This window comes from Bombus affinis, chromosome 14, assembly GCF_024516045.1.
Source record: "Bombus affinis isolate iyBomAffi1 chromosome 14, iyBomAffi1.2, whole genome shotgun sequence".
In the NCBI taxonomy this organism is placed as follows: domain Eukaryota; kingdom Metazoa; phylum Arthropoda; class Insecta; order Hymenoptera; family Apidae; genus Bombus; species Bombus affinis.
Genome location: NC_066357.1, coordinates 7,873,129 through 7,891,610, shown reverse-complemented (window position 1 = coordinate 7,891,610; position 18,482 = coordinate 7,873,129). Strand labels below are relative to the sequence as shown.

General features: G+C 37.5%; 3 protein-coding genes and 1 long non-coding RNA gene across 4 annotated transcripts; 2 read left to right on the top strand and 2 right to left on the bottom strand.

Moving 5' to 3' along the window:
* The first annotated feature begins 117 nt into the window (after positions 1-117).
* On the top strand, positions 118-1,800 carry LOC126923976 (dihydroorotate dehydrogenase (quinone)). The gene is made up of 2 exons (XM_050737960.1): positions 118-736; positions 806-1,800. Exons 1-2 carry the CDS (start codon positions 385-387, stop codon positions 1,627-1,629), a joined length of 1,176 nt encoding a protein of 391 aa, XP_050593917.1. The 5' UTR covers positions 118-384; the 3' UTR covers positions 1,630-1,800.
* Positions 1,801-1,858: 58 nt separating this feature from the next.
* LOC126923993 (uncharacterized) lies at positions 1,859-5,552 on the bottom strand. The gene is made up of 3 exons (XM_050737988.1): positions 5,328-5,552; positions 3,139-3,323; positions 1,859-2,528 (listed from the first exon to the last, which is right to left on the bottom strand). The coding sequence occupies exons 1-3, from the start codon at positions 5,455-5,457 to the stop codon at positions 2,457-2,459; spliced, it is 387 nt and encodes a 128-aa protein (XP_050593945.1). The 5' UTR covers positions 5,458-5,552; the 3' UTR covers positions 1,859-2,456.
* Positions 3,234-5,328, top strand: LOC126923996 (uncharacterized). Its single transcript, XR_007713362.1, has 4 exons — positions 3,234-3,377; positions 4,186-4,923; positions 5,003-5,128; positions 5,198-5,328. It is a non-coding gene; the product is annotated as an uncharacterized LOC126923996 (long non-coding RNA).
* A 463-nt stretch (positions 5,553-6,015) lies between the features above and the next one.
* Positions 6,016-17,667, bottom strand: LOC126924498 (cilia- and flagella-associated protein 61-like). The gene is given in 20 exon segments (XM_050739042.1): positions 6,016-7,488; positions 7,782-8,033; positions 8,116-8,193; positions 8,263-8,643; positions 8,985-9,154; positions 9,248-9,474; positions 9,534-9,535; positions 9,634-9,899; positions 9,964-10,076; positions 10,143-10,372; positions 10,549-10,756; positions 10,824-11,068; positions 11,809-12,025; positions 12,108-12,361; positions 12,706-13,350; positions 13,654-14,071; positions 14,581-14,714; positions 14,717-14,936; positions 15,069-15,203; positions 15,273-17,667. Coding segments are annotated over 20 exon segments (4,563 nt in total). The 5' UTR covers positions 15,452-17,667; the 3' UTR covers positions 6,016-7,299.
* Between the last annotated feature and the right edge of the window lie 815 nt (positions 17,668-18,482).

Sequence of the window (18,482 nt, the reverse complement as noted above, 5' to 3'; positions counted from 1 at the left end):
TTTATTGGTGTTTCAATATTCATTTTAAATTCTCGAAATCAAATTGATCGAGTATGCGCAGTAAATCGTTTCAGTGGCTTTTTATAATCAATAATTCGTGCAGTCGCCGACAGATGGTTCTGTATAGTTTATATGTCATTCTGTGATCACGTGTTGAGAACATTTGAAATATACATATATTTAAATATAGAATGTGGTTTAATTATTAGATGGTTTTAGATGATTATATCGTTCAACGTGAGATAGCGTTACGATATCGTTTTATAATGGATTGACCGTGTATGTTGATTAAATGGTCAGATAGTATTAACCTCAAAAGAAGGGTTAAATGTTTTTATACAATAGGAAGGTGTATTTATGTAAAAGGATTATTTCTTTTGTAAAATGTCACACCGTCTGAATAACAAACAAAAATTAAAATCACTTTTACAAGTGACTGCCACTGCCACTATGTTTTATGGTGGTTATTGCATTTACCAGGGTGATGAGAAGTTTTATAACAGATTTATCATGCCGCTTGCAAGGTTTGTAAATCCTGAAGTTGCACACAATATAGCAGTGAAGGTCTTGAAATGGGGTCTTTTATCTGCAAAAGATACAAATGATCCAGCTTCCTTAATTGTTGATGTTTGGGGCATGAAATTTAAGAATCCGTTAGGAATGGCAGCTGGTTTTGACAAACAAGGAGAAGCAATAGAGGGTTTGCACAAAATAGGATTTAGCTTTGTAGAAATAGGTAAATACTATTCATATGTCATTAACGATTCACAATTGATTTATATTATACTGAAATTTTCATTAAAAGGATCAGTTACACCGAAACCTCAGGCTGGCAACTTAAGACCAAGAGTATTCAGGTTGTCGGAAGACAATGCAGTTGTTAACCGATATGGTTTCAATAGCGAAGGTCATGAAGTGGTTTGGGAACGCTTGCAAAGACTGAAGAAGAATCAGAACTTTGATGGTATTGTTGGAGTTAATTTAGGTAAAAATAAAACATCAGACAACGCCGCGCAAGATTATATAGATGGAATAAAGAAATTCGCAGATGTAGCAGATTACTTTGTAATTAACATATCTAGTCCTAATACTCCTGGATTAAGAACGTTGCAGAATAAAAAAGAATTGGAAGACTTGTTAATAAAAATAAACAATGTCAGACAATCCGTACAATGCAAACAACCATTGTTGTTGAAGTTGGCTCCAGATTTATCTGATTCTGAGAAGCAGGATATCGCGGATGTAATACTTCAACAATCATCGAGTGTGGATGGCCTGATATTGTGTAATACTACAGTTACGCGAAATAATTTAGTGAGTCCTCTTAAAGAGGAAACAGGAGGGCTTAGTGGAGCTCCTTTGGCTGATATGTCCACAGCAATGATTTCGGATATGTACAAACGAACGAAAGGTACCATTCCTATTATTGGAGTTGGTGGAATATTTACTGGAGAGGATGCTTATAACAAAATCAAAGCTGGCGCTTCTTTGGTACAAGTTTATACGTCGTTTACGTACCGAGGGCCACCAGTTATTGGGAAAATTAAACGAGAATTGGATGATATACTCAAAAAAGACGGTCTACAGTCTATTAAAGATGCAATTGGAAAAGATGCGAATGTTAGATGAACAGTTTAACTTTGTAACTTGTTAGTTTTGTAACGTTAAATGAGTATATTAAAAATATGTATATTTTATGCAAACAACATTATTTTTTAATGTTCAATTGTTACAGTTCCTATTTTGAAGATTATGTATATCCTGATACATGATATTGACAATAAAACAACGTCTATGATACACGGCATGCAATCTTTTCTCATCGATTCTTTGTGTAACATTTATTTAAGTAACTGAGTTATACAAACATTTTCATTTTAATTTATTTTTTTTGTACAGTTATTTAGTACATCTATTTAAAAGCATTAAAATACGTCTGTTGTACCTGATACGTTACAACTAATATATTTTGTTTTGCGACCTGTGTTCAGGTCTTACATATGCTATGATTAATACTCACTGGTAATGTCTTCTTTGCATGACATATTTATGATTAAAAAATGTCTAGCCATTTGGAAATAGTTTTTCATTCGAACATTTTAATATTCGTGAACTTTAAAATCGAAATAAATAATGATAAAATGATTAAATTATTACAGTAACTACGAATATCGTTCTAATATACATCTTTTTACTCACAGTTACTCCTTAAAATCAATGTTTAGTACCATTGTTTCTAACGATTCGCTCTAGCTTTGCTACACGATCACAATTAATATAAACATAAGTCGTGTAGCTCTAAATTAATGAAATCTACGCGAGCATAACCACTAAGCTAGAAGCAACGGAAGATCGATAAAGAATAGATCGTTGTCAGGTTGATCGGCAATCCTTATACGTATTACATTTTCAGGTACACAGTTAAGATAACATACGAGATGTCTCGATATTAATCGTTAATGTAGACCAAGATTTCCTCCCAGGCCCTGTTCTTTCCTCCACTGGGCTAATCGGATAGCATACCAAGCCTAGAAGAAATATTAAATCTTTAGCCATGATTTCTCTTGTTTAACAACATTATCAAAACACAATAGAGCTTCTTATATCTGAATTAATAGAGAGAAAGATGTCCAAATGATAGAACATTTTTTATATTGAATTTTATTTATTATTTAATTAGAGACAAAGAAAATTATTTATCTACTTCAATATTTAAGAATTATCGTAGAAAAAACCCTGTTAATAACAAATATTCTACATAGTAAATTTCAATAATAGAAAGTTTCAATATGTATCAGAATACTCGCATAAAAGAATTCTACTGTATTTTTTCTTTTCTTTTCTTTTTCTCTTTGACTTTAATGTTGCTTCAACATCAAAGATTATTAAACCTATTACTAGGAGATCACGGATTTTTATATAAATATATACATGTATGTACACAATTAAAGAAATAGAAATTAAATAGAAATTCTTTCTACTTATTAAAGATTATAGTAAGTTTTCTCCTATAGGTATATCTTATATTCTTGCATATTATATGCACTTTGCTCATTTTTGCATCTGTGGGATTTATCAAGTTTTCCTCTGAATATCTATTGTATTTCTTTTTTAGAAGGAATAAAGAACTGTAAGAACCTCAACGTCGGATTCCGAGAGTCCAGTTTCGGCTGCCAAAAGGACGATATCCGCCGCATGAGGTGCCCTGGGCCATCTATTGAACTGTTCTTGGAGGACAACTTCTTGATCCGCTGTCAGACGGATCACTCGAGCATCGGATGCTCTGCTGGGATATTGTGGCGAAGCTGATCTTAACATCTTGCCTGTAAAGAAAAAAAGTCATCCATTCGCAAACGTTTAAACACAAGGCTATCGAGGTAAGGCTGTTAAGAGAAAGATTGTGACAATTATCGCGATAAAAGACGCGTGAATCAGCGCGACGCATCGTGAATATATTGTAGGTCTTGAATATTCCCTTTTATGGTGAAGAGAACACACGCGCTGATACGCCTTAAACTATTAATCAAATAAAATAATTTCATCCGCATCTTAATGAATCTGTATAAATATTCTCAGTTCTTTCGTTAACTGACCGTTCAATTAGTAATATGATATATAAATTTGTTCGATAGTTTAAAAGAGAACCGGCCACTGGGTAAATCGATTTTCGTTACGTAACTGCGTCTCGCATTATCATTAATTCGCAAGTTATATTACGAAGGCGTGGTAATCGTAATAGTCGTATAATAACACTGGTATTACATAAACATGCGTCTGTTGTTTTGTATCTGTCACGCTATTATGGTGCAAGAACACGCGAATCGCTTAACGCGCATTAATTCCATATTAGCCTGTTTTAACAAGGCGACCTTTAAGCAGAAACTGTTATAATAAACGCTAGAACCAGAGTGGTGAAAATGACCAATTTCTGGCATTTCCTATATTATTTCTGATTATTACGTCTACGAAATTTGATAATTCATTTTTACATCCCTAAGATTTGAAATTGATTCGCCAGAAATTTAAGCACTTCTGCTTAAAGAATAGCACGTTTGACGGGTTAAGAAAAATGTAACGACGCTTAAGAAGATAGAAAATCCATAAATAAAAGAACTACATACATATGTATTATGTCCAAGAACTTGACCAACTGGTGTGACAAGTTAATTCTTTTTTGGTTAACAGACTAAAAAGCTTAAAAAGTCGACGGAACAACATAGTCTCTGGCTAAATTCAGAGAAATCTTGTTACCACGAGATTTAACAGCTGCGAAGTCCACGTGTTGGGGAGTAAAACGAGCAACGAGAATAGCGTGACATTGACCCAACGTCAGGGACTCCGTGCTTTTGGATACATGTCAAAACCAGATTACATAGGAACGAAAATAGCTACTGTTTCTTCTCTGACGACGTTTTAATCGTTTTTTGTTCTATCTTTCCTTGTAATATTCCTTCTGGGAGACTTCGCGAATTCTTTGATGGTAAGTTCCATGCAAACGAGCGATTTTTTTACGCGCGTATCGTAGTATTAGCGAATAGAGGGTAAGGCAAATATAGCGAACAAAATAGCGCTCGTCGCTAGATATGCGACAATCGTGTAGATACACGTAAATAAATAAATATATTTATACGTAATATATATAAACATTATTCAATCGCAATTTTAATCATCTGCTGTTTAATATGTCACACAAAGTTTACCCACGTCCATCTAAGTACGAAAGAAGCTTCGAAGAAACGTGATATTTGACAACACAAGAATCGCTGTGAAACTAATCAATATTAATTGATTGTCGAAAGTTCCAAGCAACTTTACGTCGACGATAAATAAGAAGGAAGTAATAAAGGAAACATCTCTTAAAGTTCCTAAATGACATAAACTTTCTTCAACCAATCCAGACGCAGCGAGGCAACAGTCTACGTGGTAATTGACATCTGTTACACATAATATGCCCATTATAACAATGTAAATATTATACGTATCTATGATTACCCAATTGCAGGCTACTCTAATACAATATTTGACAAGCCTATGTAATGCAACTGTATACTGTGACAGTCGCTGATAAGTATGTAATTCATCTATTTTGGGAATATGATTAAAGAAGGTAGAAACTCGATACTACCAGGTAAGTGCTTTATCTATCAAGTATTACAGAAGTTACAATGTGCATTCTTTGTAATATTGCACTTTCCAGTTTCCTATGAATGCATAAATAATCCTCAATCTACTAATAACTCTCGGAGATGGCTGCGATTATAAATAAATAAGATAAAATAAAAAAAGAAGAACTCGTTTACATTGGACCAAAATGTTTGACCACTTACTGGGCTCGCTGAATCTCACTCTGTGAGTCGATTTCTTAGCATCGTCGTGGTCTGGATAAACCGTGTGTTTCTCGCACAAATAGCACTTCCTTTCGTAAAAGTAAGACTGAAGCGACTTAGGTACGCTCATTTCCGCGAATGGATGTCGCCCTAACCGATAGAAGATCAAACGTTCCTGCGCACGGTTCTCGCGCGACTGATTTCTACCTCCTTTTGTCGCAACTGATTTTGCTCGCGTAGTAATATAAAAATGTTAATCAATGCGTACACGTAGGAAAGGAATAGCCTTGATAGGATGCACGAACTTAACGGAAGCCTCAACAAAGTTCCTTGCCAAAATATTTAATTAGACGATTCTGCTTCCGGTTCTGCTTCTGAATCACTGGTCCATTAAGCTGTAAAGCATTTGGCCGCTTGTTCGCGCCATGTAATTGATAAAACATCTCGTTATTCTATATTTAAATCGCCACTTTGCCACGGTAGCACAACAGCTCAAAATAGGCAGAGAATCATTTTCCATGTCACACTTTGATTTTTATATACGTTGCTTGAATGTGTACATTTTTTTAATGAATTCCTAATATTTCAGTAACTTATAATATATATATATAATATAATATATAATATATAATATAATATATAATATATAATATATTATAATATATAATATAACTTATAATATATATTAACTTTCCCACTATGAAGAACATAAACCCGCCAAGGAAAGAAATTCCTCGTAAATCGACAAAAGCTTTTGTAGCTTCGGTATAAAGGCAGTACATACACAACTAATTTATCAATTTCTTTTACAACATTTACTGTACAAAAGTTAAAATTTAACTTTTATATTAGCAATGCAAAAAATCTGGAGAATAAAGAGATAATTATTTTCTAAATCATTTGTTCGTAATTTATTCAGTGAAGTTTCGTGCTCGTTCGATTTCAAATCATTATTTCGTAATACTCTACATAATACAATTTTATTTGACGGATTCCAAATATTTCAACGTGCCTATCTTGAAAAATGAAGAAATTCTTGGCAGAACATTTTAATTAAGGATGACAGTATTGGATTCCTGCGTAATTCTGTTTGTCCAATTGACGCAATAAAACTGTTCATACTAGCAACTCACTAATTGTTTCGAACAGTGTACCTAGATGCACAGAATGTCTCACTATCGTTTGTCACGTGTAAGTGTTACAGGTCGAACGCTGCTAAAGTCAGGCCTCGGACGTACTTTCTCTTTTAGATTAGGCGATCCTGTTCTCCAAAGAGAATAAGTCGAGGATCCGCGATCCGCACAGGCTGATAAGCAACCGGAGAGACAATTTCGCGTTTAAAAGGCGTGCCGTGACATTTCTGTAACGCGTATTTGTCGTTTCATGGTGCGTAGGTGGCGAGTAAATGCCTTGAGCTGTATGTTTATGGAGCAGCTCTTCGGAATGTTAAACTTGACCCACAGATTGAATAGCATGCCAAGTAAACAGGCACGGACGAAGCGATCGAGGACAGTTTCCGATTGAAAAGGCGATCTTAAAATCAGAAGCGTCTATTCATCGATCTCTAACGTGTTTGTGGTTTCAGCGGGCGTCACGGGTGATTCGAAAACGCGTTTTACGTGTCGAAGAAAAAGACTGCTGTTCGTTCGAGAAAGCGTGAAATGGAAATTAGCTGTGACAGGAGCATCCATTTACGGTGATACATGAAAGTATCTGAACGTTTGCCGTAGAATATTTTTATAAACGTGGTAAGACTTTGTTTATAATGAATTCTTTCCTGTCGAACGAGATGTTAATCAACGAATCGAATCCACTTATAGTCGTCCATCTTATTTCAAACTTTATCGATACGATCACGACAGTCGTGTCATTACATAGTATCAATAAAATGTTTCAATGTTTCGTGCAATGCGGATAATATATTTATAGAAGGTTTCCATATCTGTTTAAATATCTTTACGAGTCTCTTTAGTTACAAATCCGTGTACAGTGGACTGTTTTCAATGTCCGCGTATAATTCACGGAATTTTCCAGGAGTGCAGTAAACAGGCAAGTCTTCTTCGGAGAACTGTAGCAGATCTAGCAAATTTTCCTCTATTTCCTGCTGGTACACCGAGCCAGCGAATCTCGATTGGATGGTCTGACGATCGTTGTCTTGTATCTAAGAAGATTACGCGACGTTTGACACGATCAGAAACGAAAAATTAAACTTTGTATCTCATAAATAGACTGCGTATCCTGTCATTATGCGAAATAAAGTATTGAGTAAAGTAAGAGGCGTGGTGAAAAGAAGTGATTAATCTAAATGATACTTTCACTTTAACTTTCAATTTGCTGGAACTTATATAGTATGAAAGATAAGGAAAGACGTGACCTTCTACGTCGATATACAAATTATACAAAAATGCTGGATGGCATAAAAATCCGCAGGCTGCTTATAAATTCTTGACTCACCGCATTCCAGTTGGATTGTACTAGTGCACGCACGCAATCGTCAACTAATGATTGTCCAGGAATTGCCTGTCGCGAGAAAAATTTATTCGTCGTTCGTTTCTCGAGTGAATTATTTTCAATGTTCGTTTCTCTTACCGTTTTCGACAAGAGCGTAGCACGGTTCTCCACTCGAAGACACTCGAATCTATCGTAGAAGATCGCCATGGCCCATGGTTCCCGGAAGTACGCGTAAAAGTCCGAGATCAACGATTTCTATATCACGGTGACAGGTATAATTATTTTCTAGATCTTTTATTCTCGGTTCTACGTCATAGAAATGCGAAAAACGATTTACTTCGAAACGTGCTTTAAGCTCGTTCAGTAAGCTCTCGTGTTTTCCGTATAACGCGACCATATGACGCACTTCAAAATCCTAAAATATTGGCGAATTATTACGCATACTCCGAAATCATTAAAAAAGTAAAGTGATATGTCTCTCTACCTTCTTGTTGAAACACGTTACTGTTTCTATCATGTCAAACCGATTCAGTTGTATGCGAAAGTAGCCAATTTCTGATGTACACGAGCCTGTTATCAGCACTTCACCCTAAATACGATCGCTTAAACGAATTTCCTCGCGAAACGTAGCGAAAGCACAATGAAAACTCACGTAAACGTTGTACTGAATCGTAGGTTTGCGTAACATGGATTTTCCAGACTTGGCCACGTGAACGTAGCGATAACCACCGGGTAAAGTACAGGCCACGATTTTCGGTGATCGAAACACGACTATCGGTTGATCTTCCTTGCTTTTTAACTGTGCGACCGATGTCTCGCTGCATCGATGTTCATTTTCGATGACCGATCGAAGAATCTTCGCCAGCTATCAGATATTAATGAACCTCGTGAAACTAAAAGACTCGCAGATTTGAAGATTTCAATCATCTTGCGGAATTGAATAAATATTATTAGCAAAATTGTGCAAATCACAAGTTACAAATTATCAGTGTTAAACCTTTACACCCGGAAGTATTTTAACGTTTCTATCCATCAATTTGGTTATTAAGAAATTACGAGGGAAAAGTTACAGTTACTTGCATATTTGTCTGTTTTGAAATATTAACTCTCATTAAAACTCATAAAGAGTAGGATCGTAAAAGAGAAGTTTATAGCCAATAAACCGCAATATTTATGAATCGTGCAAGGACGTTTTGGTTTACTAACTTTCTCGCCGATCTCTATACTATTAAAGTATATATGTTGCCAGGCTTCGAGGTAGAATCTTCTACAATACTTAGTTATGCTACCAGCAGCAAAGATCGATGGGTCGTTTGTCCTTAATTCCGTGTCTATGACCAGCTGGCCGTCGAACATGAGTCCAGACCTACAGATCGCTGAAAAGGATCGAACGCATTGATGAATCATAGTCAGCGGTCGTGGACAGAATTATGAACTTCGTTGACGTAGGAATCGTCATTGGCAATCACCCAAAAATATCCTCATGTTGATGGTCTTCTCGCGAAAATTTAGAAAGGCGTCGCAGTCCAACGTTCTGGTTTTACCTCTCAGGCGGATAACGATCGCTTCTATCATTGTTCCTCGTGGCAAGCTTTTTACGTGCCAATCGATCAATTCCCAACCCACGAGCACCTCGATATTATTCTCCGAAATCGACTTCATCACTTCTGCGTACACCTTCCATAGCCACATATTTCTTTATGTATTAAGCAATATGTTTTTCAAATTTCTATATAAAAGAACTAAGGTACATACATCTAAGATTCTAAAAATGCTTAGTTTAAAAGATATTCTGATATTAATTAAAGATGAACACTCTTTTCGCAATAGAATAAGACTGTTGGTATCAGCAAACGTATAAACATTGTATATCAGTAACAAAATAGTCGCTCAGTGTTGTACAGTGGAGTCGAAGAGTGTCGTTGGAACGATTAAAGAAAAACAAATCTAATTCGCGTGCTTTTTGTACTTCGCAATCGTTGAAGAAGATATTTTCGTAGGATGTACACTTTTGCAATGGCGGTTGGATCAGTGTGATCCAAGAACCCTTAACTCCAAATTCGAGCAATCCTTGAAGGGCGCAATAACAATCGATGTTGTGTCCATAAAAGATAATCTTCCCTAGAAAAACGTCGTGTATTAATGTTTGGTTTCTTCTTTTGTAAAATCTGATCGAACGACTAACTTTCGCGTTTCAATTTATTTGTCAGCACTTCGATCTTCTCTAAACAGATAGCTGCTTCTGTATCGTCATTGATCGTCAAACAGTTCCAAGGTGTTTCGTGCTGCAAAAATTCTCTAGGCGAGGGAAAAATAATTGTTGATATTCGTTCTAATTTCTACAGCTTTATCTTCTTGATTTACCCTTTTTTCTGTTCGTCCAATTCATCTTGAAATTGAGGACGCTGATACTGCATTCCACAGGTTAAGATGAGATAATCGTACGTAATGTTTCCTTGATGCATCACGGTTACGTATTTCTCTTTCCTATTAGGTGCAATCGGCCACGAGAATATTTGTGTCATTATAGAAAACATTTGAAGAAATTTCATTAACACTGTAATGTAGATCGTGAATGTTTGTGAAAGTTCATATTTTCATGAAGATAATTAGAAAAATGAAATCTAGGTAGAAAACTTTTTTTACTTATTAGATACTATAACGAGTGTTATACCCGACATTTTATATATGTTTGGGTATTATAATACGTGCATTTTGTACATATTTGCAACTTCCAATTTCCCATAAACGCATCTCTACGATGTTTTTATTTCCTCTCTGTTTTTCCATACCTTTGAATCGACGTCACTGTTCCATATACAATACTAATTCGATAACGTGCCCCAATCAGCCGACGATACCTCGGACAATATCGGCCTTTGAAGGGTAGCAAACGCGCGCACATTTCGTCTTCGTCCTCGAAAGGTAAGCCGTGTGGCGATATCAGAGTGATATTCGCGAATCGTATGAAGCTTTGTCTAAATTTAAGAAAACAGAGTTTGTCGTTCACCTTCAGAGTTCCTTCAATTTTTCATTCAGTTTTACCCAAAAATAAGATGTTCTAAGAATGCAACGGCACAATCCGAGGCGCCCACCACAACCACCCTCGAATCGATGATCGGTTTTGGTATCAATGCGATCCTTGGTGACGTCATGAAAAGCGAAAAACGTTCAGTTCGTTTCGTAGGCTCGTCAGCTTCCTCGAAACCATGATACTTGTATTCGATTCTTCGACGAGGTCTCACGGAAGCCATAGTGTTCAAGCATATCGTCAGAGGATGCGTACGAGTCTAAAATAGCAGTACGTCTCAGGATGAACTACAGGGTAAGTCAGAAAGGTGGTTACACGTTTTATCTCATGTTGTGCTGACACTTTTTGATTTACAGGGAACGCGTGAATTGGAAGGAGGTGAAACAGAATGGCCTGCAGGATCTCCAGATTGTGTATCGATTGTGTATCAATCTGTGGCCTTTTTAAGTATTTAAGGAACAAGATCTAGCCTAGAAAGCCAGAAATTGCAAGGAAATATAATTCAAGAATTTCATACTATTTTTATAACTATGTTCCATAGTACAATGATGAATTTTTCAGGCTGATGTCATATAGTTATTCTTATGTAAGGATCAACACCGAGAACAGTTTCAACCAATAAAATAAATGTGGCAAATTCCTTCGTATATTTGCAATGCTTAGGAAAGCAAATGATACTATTCTATTCCTGGTAAGTCAAATAATATCAACAAGCTAAACGCGTATCCTCTTTCTAACTCTGTATTTGTTGCCCACCCGAAAGTCTTGGAAAAGTTACTACATTTGCTCTAAAATTGGACGAGATCATGGCTGAATAACGTTGTAATAATTTATTTAACTTGACGCTCTGTCGATGCTGTTAAAATATGAAATTAATATTAAGAAATACATGCAATTTAAAATTCATGAGCTATAATAAAAGTTTGACCAAAGTTTTGTTAAAAGTAGGGTGTGTCCTAAGACTTTCGAGAGGAATGTAATTTTATCGTCGAATTTTACCAATGCACTCAACGCTGTTTCTGTAAGTCGATAATAAAGAACGATCATGCCACTAAAACGAGCGATCTCGCAGAAGAAGAAGGGCAGATGAATGGAGAAAACTGGCATCAGTATGAAATGTAGAATACGTCCATAAGCATCGCCAGGTATATTTTTCTCTGCGATGTAATCTTCTATGTGATAACGTCGTCTAATATACGTGACTTCTTTCTCGACGCTAATGAAATTTATATGATCGTTGATGTTCATGGAGATGTAAAAAATTTTCTAAAAAGCAGTCAACATCCATCTAAGCTCACCAAAGAATTGCTACACCGATTATCCTGTCCTTCCATTGACAGACATAACACTGCATCTCTGATGGTTTTTTATCCATCGCGATATCAAAGTCTATTAAAACTTGTTCCGCTTTTGGAATATTCTGTAAAAGTTCTTGTATGTCGTCTCTATCGGAAAGCTTAGCTTCTCGAAGCTTTATGTGACCCAGAAGAGCAGCACGATGCATTACGTATAGCGTCATCGGATAATCCTTGTTACACTTCAGTGGCACACGCTGGATCGTTTAAAAAAGCGTCAAGATATTGCTAATTTTTGTTAAGTTAATTCATTCGAGAACTGACGTTAAGTGGCGAGATAAAATTTAACAATACGCTGAATTTTAGTAACTTTTGTACTAAAAAGAGTTCATCACATGATAACTATTATTTGGTTTTTATATTATTAGTGACAATAATATAGTTATTCTATATGTTCTATTACGTTTATTCATTGCTCCTATTAAATATAAATCCCATGACTTTTCTATATTTCTTTTGTCCGGATAACGTTAGGATAACTTCAAGAATAATTTCTTGAAATATGTTAGTCTCGAATGTGTCAATAAGAAGTGTGATATACCACGAAATGTTGGAGGAGAGGAAAGTAAGGATGAGAGAAAGGCAGAAGGATCACGCAATAATCCAAGTCGGGAAAACACTCGAACGCGGCCTCCATGAAGTTCCTACTCCAGCGACGTTTCATTTGATCTTTCATCGCGAAAATTTCCAAAACGAATGCGTTAACATCGCCGTGATAAACAGGCTGCGAAGGGACATCGATCTTGTCAAATACTGGGTCTCCGAAAGATTCACCGAAGGTAACGATAGATCTTCCTTTGTTGCAAAAAAAAGTCGCAATTGGTTTTGTTCCTCTTAAATAAAAATCGAACAGTAAGTCGAAATTCGTGGGGAACTCACGTGGTATCGTAAATAACGAGTCTGTGAACGCGTTGGTCATCAATTTTGATTGATAGTACGTGTCGAAGTAATCGGCTATCGATTGCAGATCACTGGTGAAGGTCATTATCGATGGATCGATCAGTTTTCTCATAGGTGGCATCAGTTTTGTCCATCCATCGTTGGAAGCTACAGAAACTCTAGAATCTGTGTCCTCGAAGATTTCCATGCTCTCTTCCGGTGAAAGTTTCTCGGAGAATCTAATGCGGTGTGAATATGTCTGACATAAATGCATCTGACAGATAAATCTGTTCAAGACAAATAGATTTCAAGTTCTCATTTGGAGATGTTGGAAAGTTGTATTTCTTTCCTATTGCGTTTTTAAATTTCAAAATAACGATTACTATGTATACGCTATTACGTTTACAAACATACACAAGCCAAGTGAAAGTAATTACATTGAACTAAAGTACAAATTAATAAATTAATCGTTAGAATTAAAAGCAGTGTTTACTACCTTGGTATGCAATTAAACTATAAATTTTAATTAAGCGGCAATAATATATTTTCTAATTCAAACGACGCAACGTGTGCGTCGATATCAATGAGAAGAACTTCTCAAAAATTATTATTCTCCAGAATTAGTCGTCAGAAAGAATAAGTCGCAAATTCGATATGTCCCAAAACGAAGTACAATAGAAAATACTAACTCTTCCGTTGATTCCCCAAGGGACTTTCTCCAAAATATAGAGAAGAACGTCTTGCTGGCAGGCTGCATGCTTTGTCGAAGAAATTTGTCGTTTTCATGGATCTTTCTAAGACCATTGTACGGTCGCAGTTCGAAATTCTGATTGAGCGTATCTACATCTGCGTTGCTATTGAGAAACATTACGCCAGTAGCAAAACCATCGTCATCCTCGGAAACGATCAGTCGTCGACAGTTGTCAGGATTGCGAATCATCTCGCTGACGTAAAATTCTCCATAAAATTCTTTTACGAGGCTCGACTCCGCGTCGATGATCGCTACTATGTCGTCGTTATCCTCTTCTCTATTACGTGGGAAACAAAATGTTTCTATTTAGTTCTCTATTACGATGAGTCAGAAGTTACAGTGCTCCTTGAACTCCTTCGTTTCTAATTGTTTGTCTACATGCCGTCGCGGAAATTCTATGTAAACAAACTGATCAATATACAGGGCAACCCTAAACTTGTGGTACATTTAGGAAGGAAGCGATTTCTTACGCGAAAGTAAGTCAAAAATATAAAATAAAATTTGTTCACGTGGTACTCCGATCTGAAAATTTGTCAACATTTCGTTGATGGAGCGCGTTTACTTGAAACAATGACTTTGATCTGAATATTAGACTACGCGAATTCGTTTATATTTTTCATTTTAATTATATTATTCGAGCTCTAATTGCAACATGAATTTAAGACCGTGTATTTTCAACCTACTTTTGTACGAGGGATCAACTCCTTTCTAACTATAGTACAATATCGGAATCACCGTGTATAAATAGAAGAAACGATTCAGAAAGTCGCGTGAAACGCAACTCACACAGCACGTCGAATCTTGAGCCTGGGATTTTTTAGATGACGTTCGGTTATGTAGATTGACTGCACGGACGGCTTGTCGGCACGGTATTGCGGGATCCTGATCATCTGCTGTTCGAACACGTCCGCGGCAGCTGGAAAATTAAAACCACCGGTGGTTTTGAGCCGCGTCTACCGAAAGATCCATCTTTGGGCTCACGTATGATAATCTGAGGAGGAATCACGAGAATCACGTGCTGCAAATACGACGTAATATCGAAGAGTCCTGTCAGTAGGTCTGCGAAGAAGTTGCCAGTATATCGTTTGTCCCACACGAGGATATGTATAAACATCGCGTTTCCTTCTGTCACATCTTCGATCCTTTATCAAACGAATCGTAGATAAGAGGAGCGTTTCACCTTTCTTTTTAATATTCGCGTTAAACGAACAATAATCAGTGCTGCGCTTAACGGGCTAATGAAATTTGTGTTCGACAGAAATAGTTTCCATTACTTGTACAATCTGTACAACCAAGTCAGCCAATCATCTGGAGCCACCGACGGCACGTTCGGATAATTGCAAAGGCATATGCCTGAAACGATTTCACACTTTTCGTTACACTGCACCATTGATAGACAACTCGCCTCGCTGCAAACGAACGTTTCCTATTATCATGCTGCAAAATTGTCAGACGATCGTCTACAGTTAATCGAATACAAGATGCGTTCGAGTTCCACGTCTCCAAAAATTTCATACGTCTCCGGACGTATGAGTTGCTCGAGATTAGGCAGATCGGCGTGCTCCATTAGTCTAACACCGAAAATCTCTGTCGCTGCATCCAGACTTTTCCTTCCGTGGAAATATACCTCTGGATCGCCCAGCCATATACTCAACATTTTTCTTCTTTCATAACCGTGCTAGTCTCAGCGAACCGAACTTTATCGCTGGACATTCGATTCCCGATCGAACTACAGAATACTATAGTAAATGTTGCGTGACTGATTTCAGGGTTGAAACGATCATTTGCACTTATATGAGTATGTACTAATCGCCGCTGGTGCAACTGCCAATAATCGAGGAAAAACCAGATCGATTGAAATCATTGGATGACAGATAATCGTGGGAAAAGTGAAACTCTCTCTCTATATGCACCCATCGAGGCGACCGACTTTAATGCTCGCAAAAAAGGTAATAACGAAACTCCTCGAACGATTTAAACGGTGGGGCAAAGTAATTGCTTCGCGTTCTCTTCGCTGTTCCCTTCTTACTCCGCTTTCTTCTCGAGTATTAAGCTCCATTCACAACAGCGTCAGCCTATTTCAAAGCGGAAATAACGAAGCGGAAGCGTTGCAGACTGCACCTCCAAAAGTATCGAAGAAACTTAGGAAAAAGTATCAAAAGATTTGCGCGCTGTTAGTTGACAATTCCAACGATAGAATTTCTTTCTTCTTGCGGTCTGCCGCAAGACACATCGCGGAAGCTATTTACGTTGCACTTGGTGCTGGCACGTGCGCGCTCCACGATGCAATCGACAATAACAGACACGATCGTTACGGTATGTTGCATCGGTGCACTTTTTTTCGTTGGCCTTCGCCGCCGTTCCGCCATATCAAAGTCTTCCCTCGCGTCCCTCGCTTTTTAGGCTTCAAAGTAATCGTATCGAATCGATTTATTTTGCTACCGGCTATTTATTTTTTCTTATCGCTTCGATGGAAAGCAATCGATTCAAGACTTTACCAAGGACTCGCTGCATTTACGAATACCTGGCTAACGACGTGGCGTCATGCAACTTCGTGTCACGATACGCAGCACGAAAACGCGCACCTGGCTCCAATGTTTTGGCAGTAAAGCTGTTCCTCTTTTAAAGAACCTACTTTTGGTTCCGATGACTATAATTCGTTCAGAGATACTCTGAATTCGAATTACAAGAATTCATCAAATATATCCTATATTCGACCGTTCTACCTCCACCGACTGCGAACGTTCGTTCAAAGCAGTTAAGAGTAATTGCACCTAACTCGAACGGATGAAATTGTAGACGAAAAGCACGAGCGTATGTGCGCATAACGATCTGTTATCGTTACCAGAGGAAAAGGCTTCTTCCGCTGGCTTGAGGAACGTTGCTGACAGAAACCTCTTCTCCGTAAGTTTCTAATTAGCTCTTGGGAGATCCGCCGACTGATTACAGGCCGTGAGATCGTCCCGTTGCCGAAGAAGAGGCGGCTCGCAGTCGCCCCGTCGTGTACAGAGAACGAGCTTTTATTAATAACTGCAAGAAACGCGGAAGCACTAGCCAACGATCGTGAGTTTTTGTTCAACCACGCTGATATTATATCTTTCACTTTCCTATCAGTCTCCACCTCCTCTGATATGTAACGAAGAACCTCTTAGAAAGATATTTCGACGCATAGCTAAATCATCGGAGACGATGTTTATTCTGTTTGAGAAGTAACGCGCAATATGGACCATTGAACGCGCAACGGTTCGTAACGGGTTACGTCAGACCAACCACCGTACGAATTTCCGACTTGCGAAACGCGACTCGTAGCTGCTTTACTTTTACTTCGCCAATGTTCCCACAATTCTTCGCGGTTAGCCAGCAAACTCTCGAAGCGAAGCAAATGTTGCATTTCTGCTGCGATAAAAATGGGATCGAAGTCGTTTCGCTGGTGCGACAGGTACGAGGATGCTTCGTGTCATTGTCGTTAGAATATCTCGCGAAATTTCATTCGGAAGATTTTGGGAATAACGTGATTAGTCGTTGTCTAACGATACCTTGCACAAACGCAGCACATGTTGCGTCATTAGTCGGCTTATCTATACTCAGGTATCATAAGTTAATTAACGCGTTCGATAGAGTATACTAGAAGGTATTGGGTCGATGCAAATTTCATTTGCGGAGTACGTTGAAAACTACGCTGTACTCTGATTCTCTTTTTAACAAGTTTTATACCGATGTGGAGTAAATTTTTACATGCTAGAAACGATATCTAGAAGAATTTTGATTAATATTAGATGTGAAAGCAAAATAGGACAGCGGATAAACAGTTATTTAAACACTGCTATACGATTATATATTAGTTAAAATGCTTCAATATATCTTATTAAAAATTCCTTACATAAATTTTCGAATAACGGATGGTTTAGTGACGATTAGTAGCACAATATTTCTCGCCACAACATGTTGAGAAAAAGATATCACCAACGCTAAAGAATAATGTAAAACACGCTACATGATTTCGACATAAAGATTCATCAATTATATACATGCATCGGTATGAATTTGTAAGCTTAAAGAGAAATTATTCTAACTTACCTGTTGCTCGTCTACCGTTGATTCGTTGTATCGCTTCAGAACGTGCCAGGGAATGAGTAACACCCTCACTCAGCGACGGTGCGCACCAGACTGAGATCAAGTAGCGGACTTTCGGAGATCAAGCAACGGTCTGCAACTGCAACGTGAAAAAGTTGAGGAGAAGAGTGGGGAACATAGGTTGGGAAAGTAAGTAAATACTTGCCACTAACTCCAGTCGTAATCGAAAACAGGAAGCAAAGGAAAATTCTCTTCGATTTAACATCTTGCTTTCCTCTCCTGCCTTTATCTTACTTGTTTCATTTTTATCGTTCGTTTCTTCAAAATGTTCTTACATCTGATCGTCGATGTCATCGGTATCATCGCCATAAATTACAAAAATTAGATATTCTGTATACGAAGTCTTTCGATGCTCGTTTCATTTGCGATTAAGCTAGGAGATCCAGCACAATCATAGGAAATCTGAAATTGGCAGGATCGGTGGCTACATATGATAACGCGACCTTCGCCTAGTTACATCATTCGCATTAGAATCGCTCTAATTTTACGAACGCACGGAGAATACTTTACAAGGTGAACCGTCGCAAAGCGACGATATAAACGACATACATATC

What these genes read in the sequence shown, in the direction of transcription:
- LOC126923976 (XM_050737960.1), top strand. Translation starts at nt 385, where the DNA reads ATGTCACACCGTCTGAATAACAAACAAAAATTAAAATCACTTTTACAA. An exon ending in ATTTAGCTTTGTAGAAATAG is followed by an intron (nt 737 to 805) that starts GTAAATACTATT and finishes TTTCATTAAAAG; the next exon opens with GATCAGTTACACCGAAACCT.
- LOC126923993 (XM_050737988.1), bottom strand. Translation starts at nt 5,457, where the DNA reads ATGAGCGTACCTAAGTCGCTTCAGTCTTACTTTTACGAAAGGAAGTGC. An exon ending in AGTGAGATTCAGCGAGCCCA is followed by an intron (nt 3,324 to 5,327) that starts GTAAGTGGTCAA and finishes TTTTCTTTACAG; the next exon opens with GCAAGATGTTAAGATCAGCT. An exon ending in TCTCGGAATCCGACGTTGAG is followed by an intron (nt 2,529 to 3,138) that starts GTTCTTACAGTT and finishes TATTTCTTCTAG; the next exon opens with GCTTGGTATGCTATCCGATT.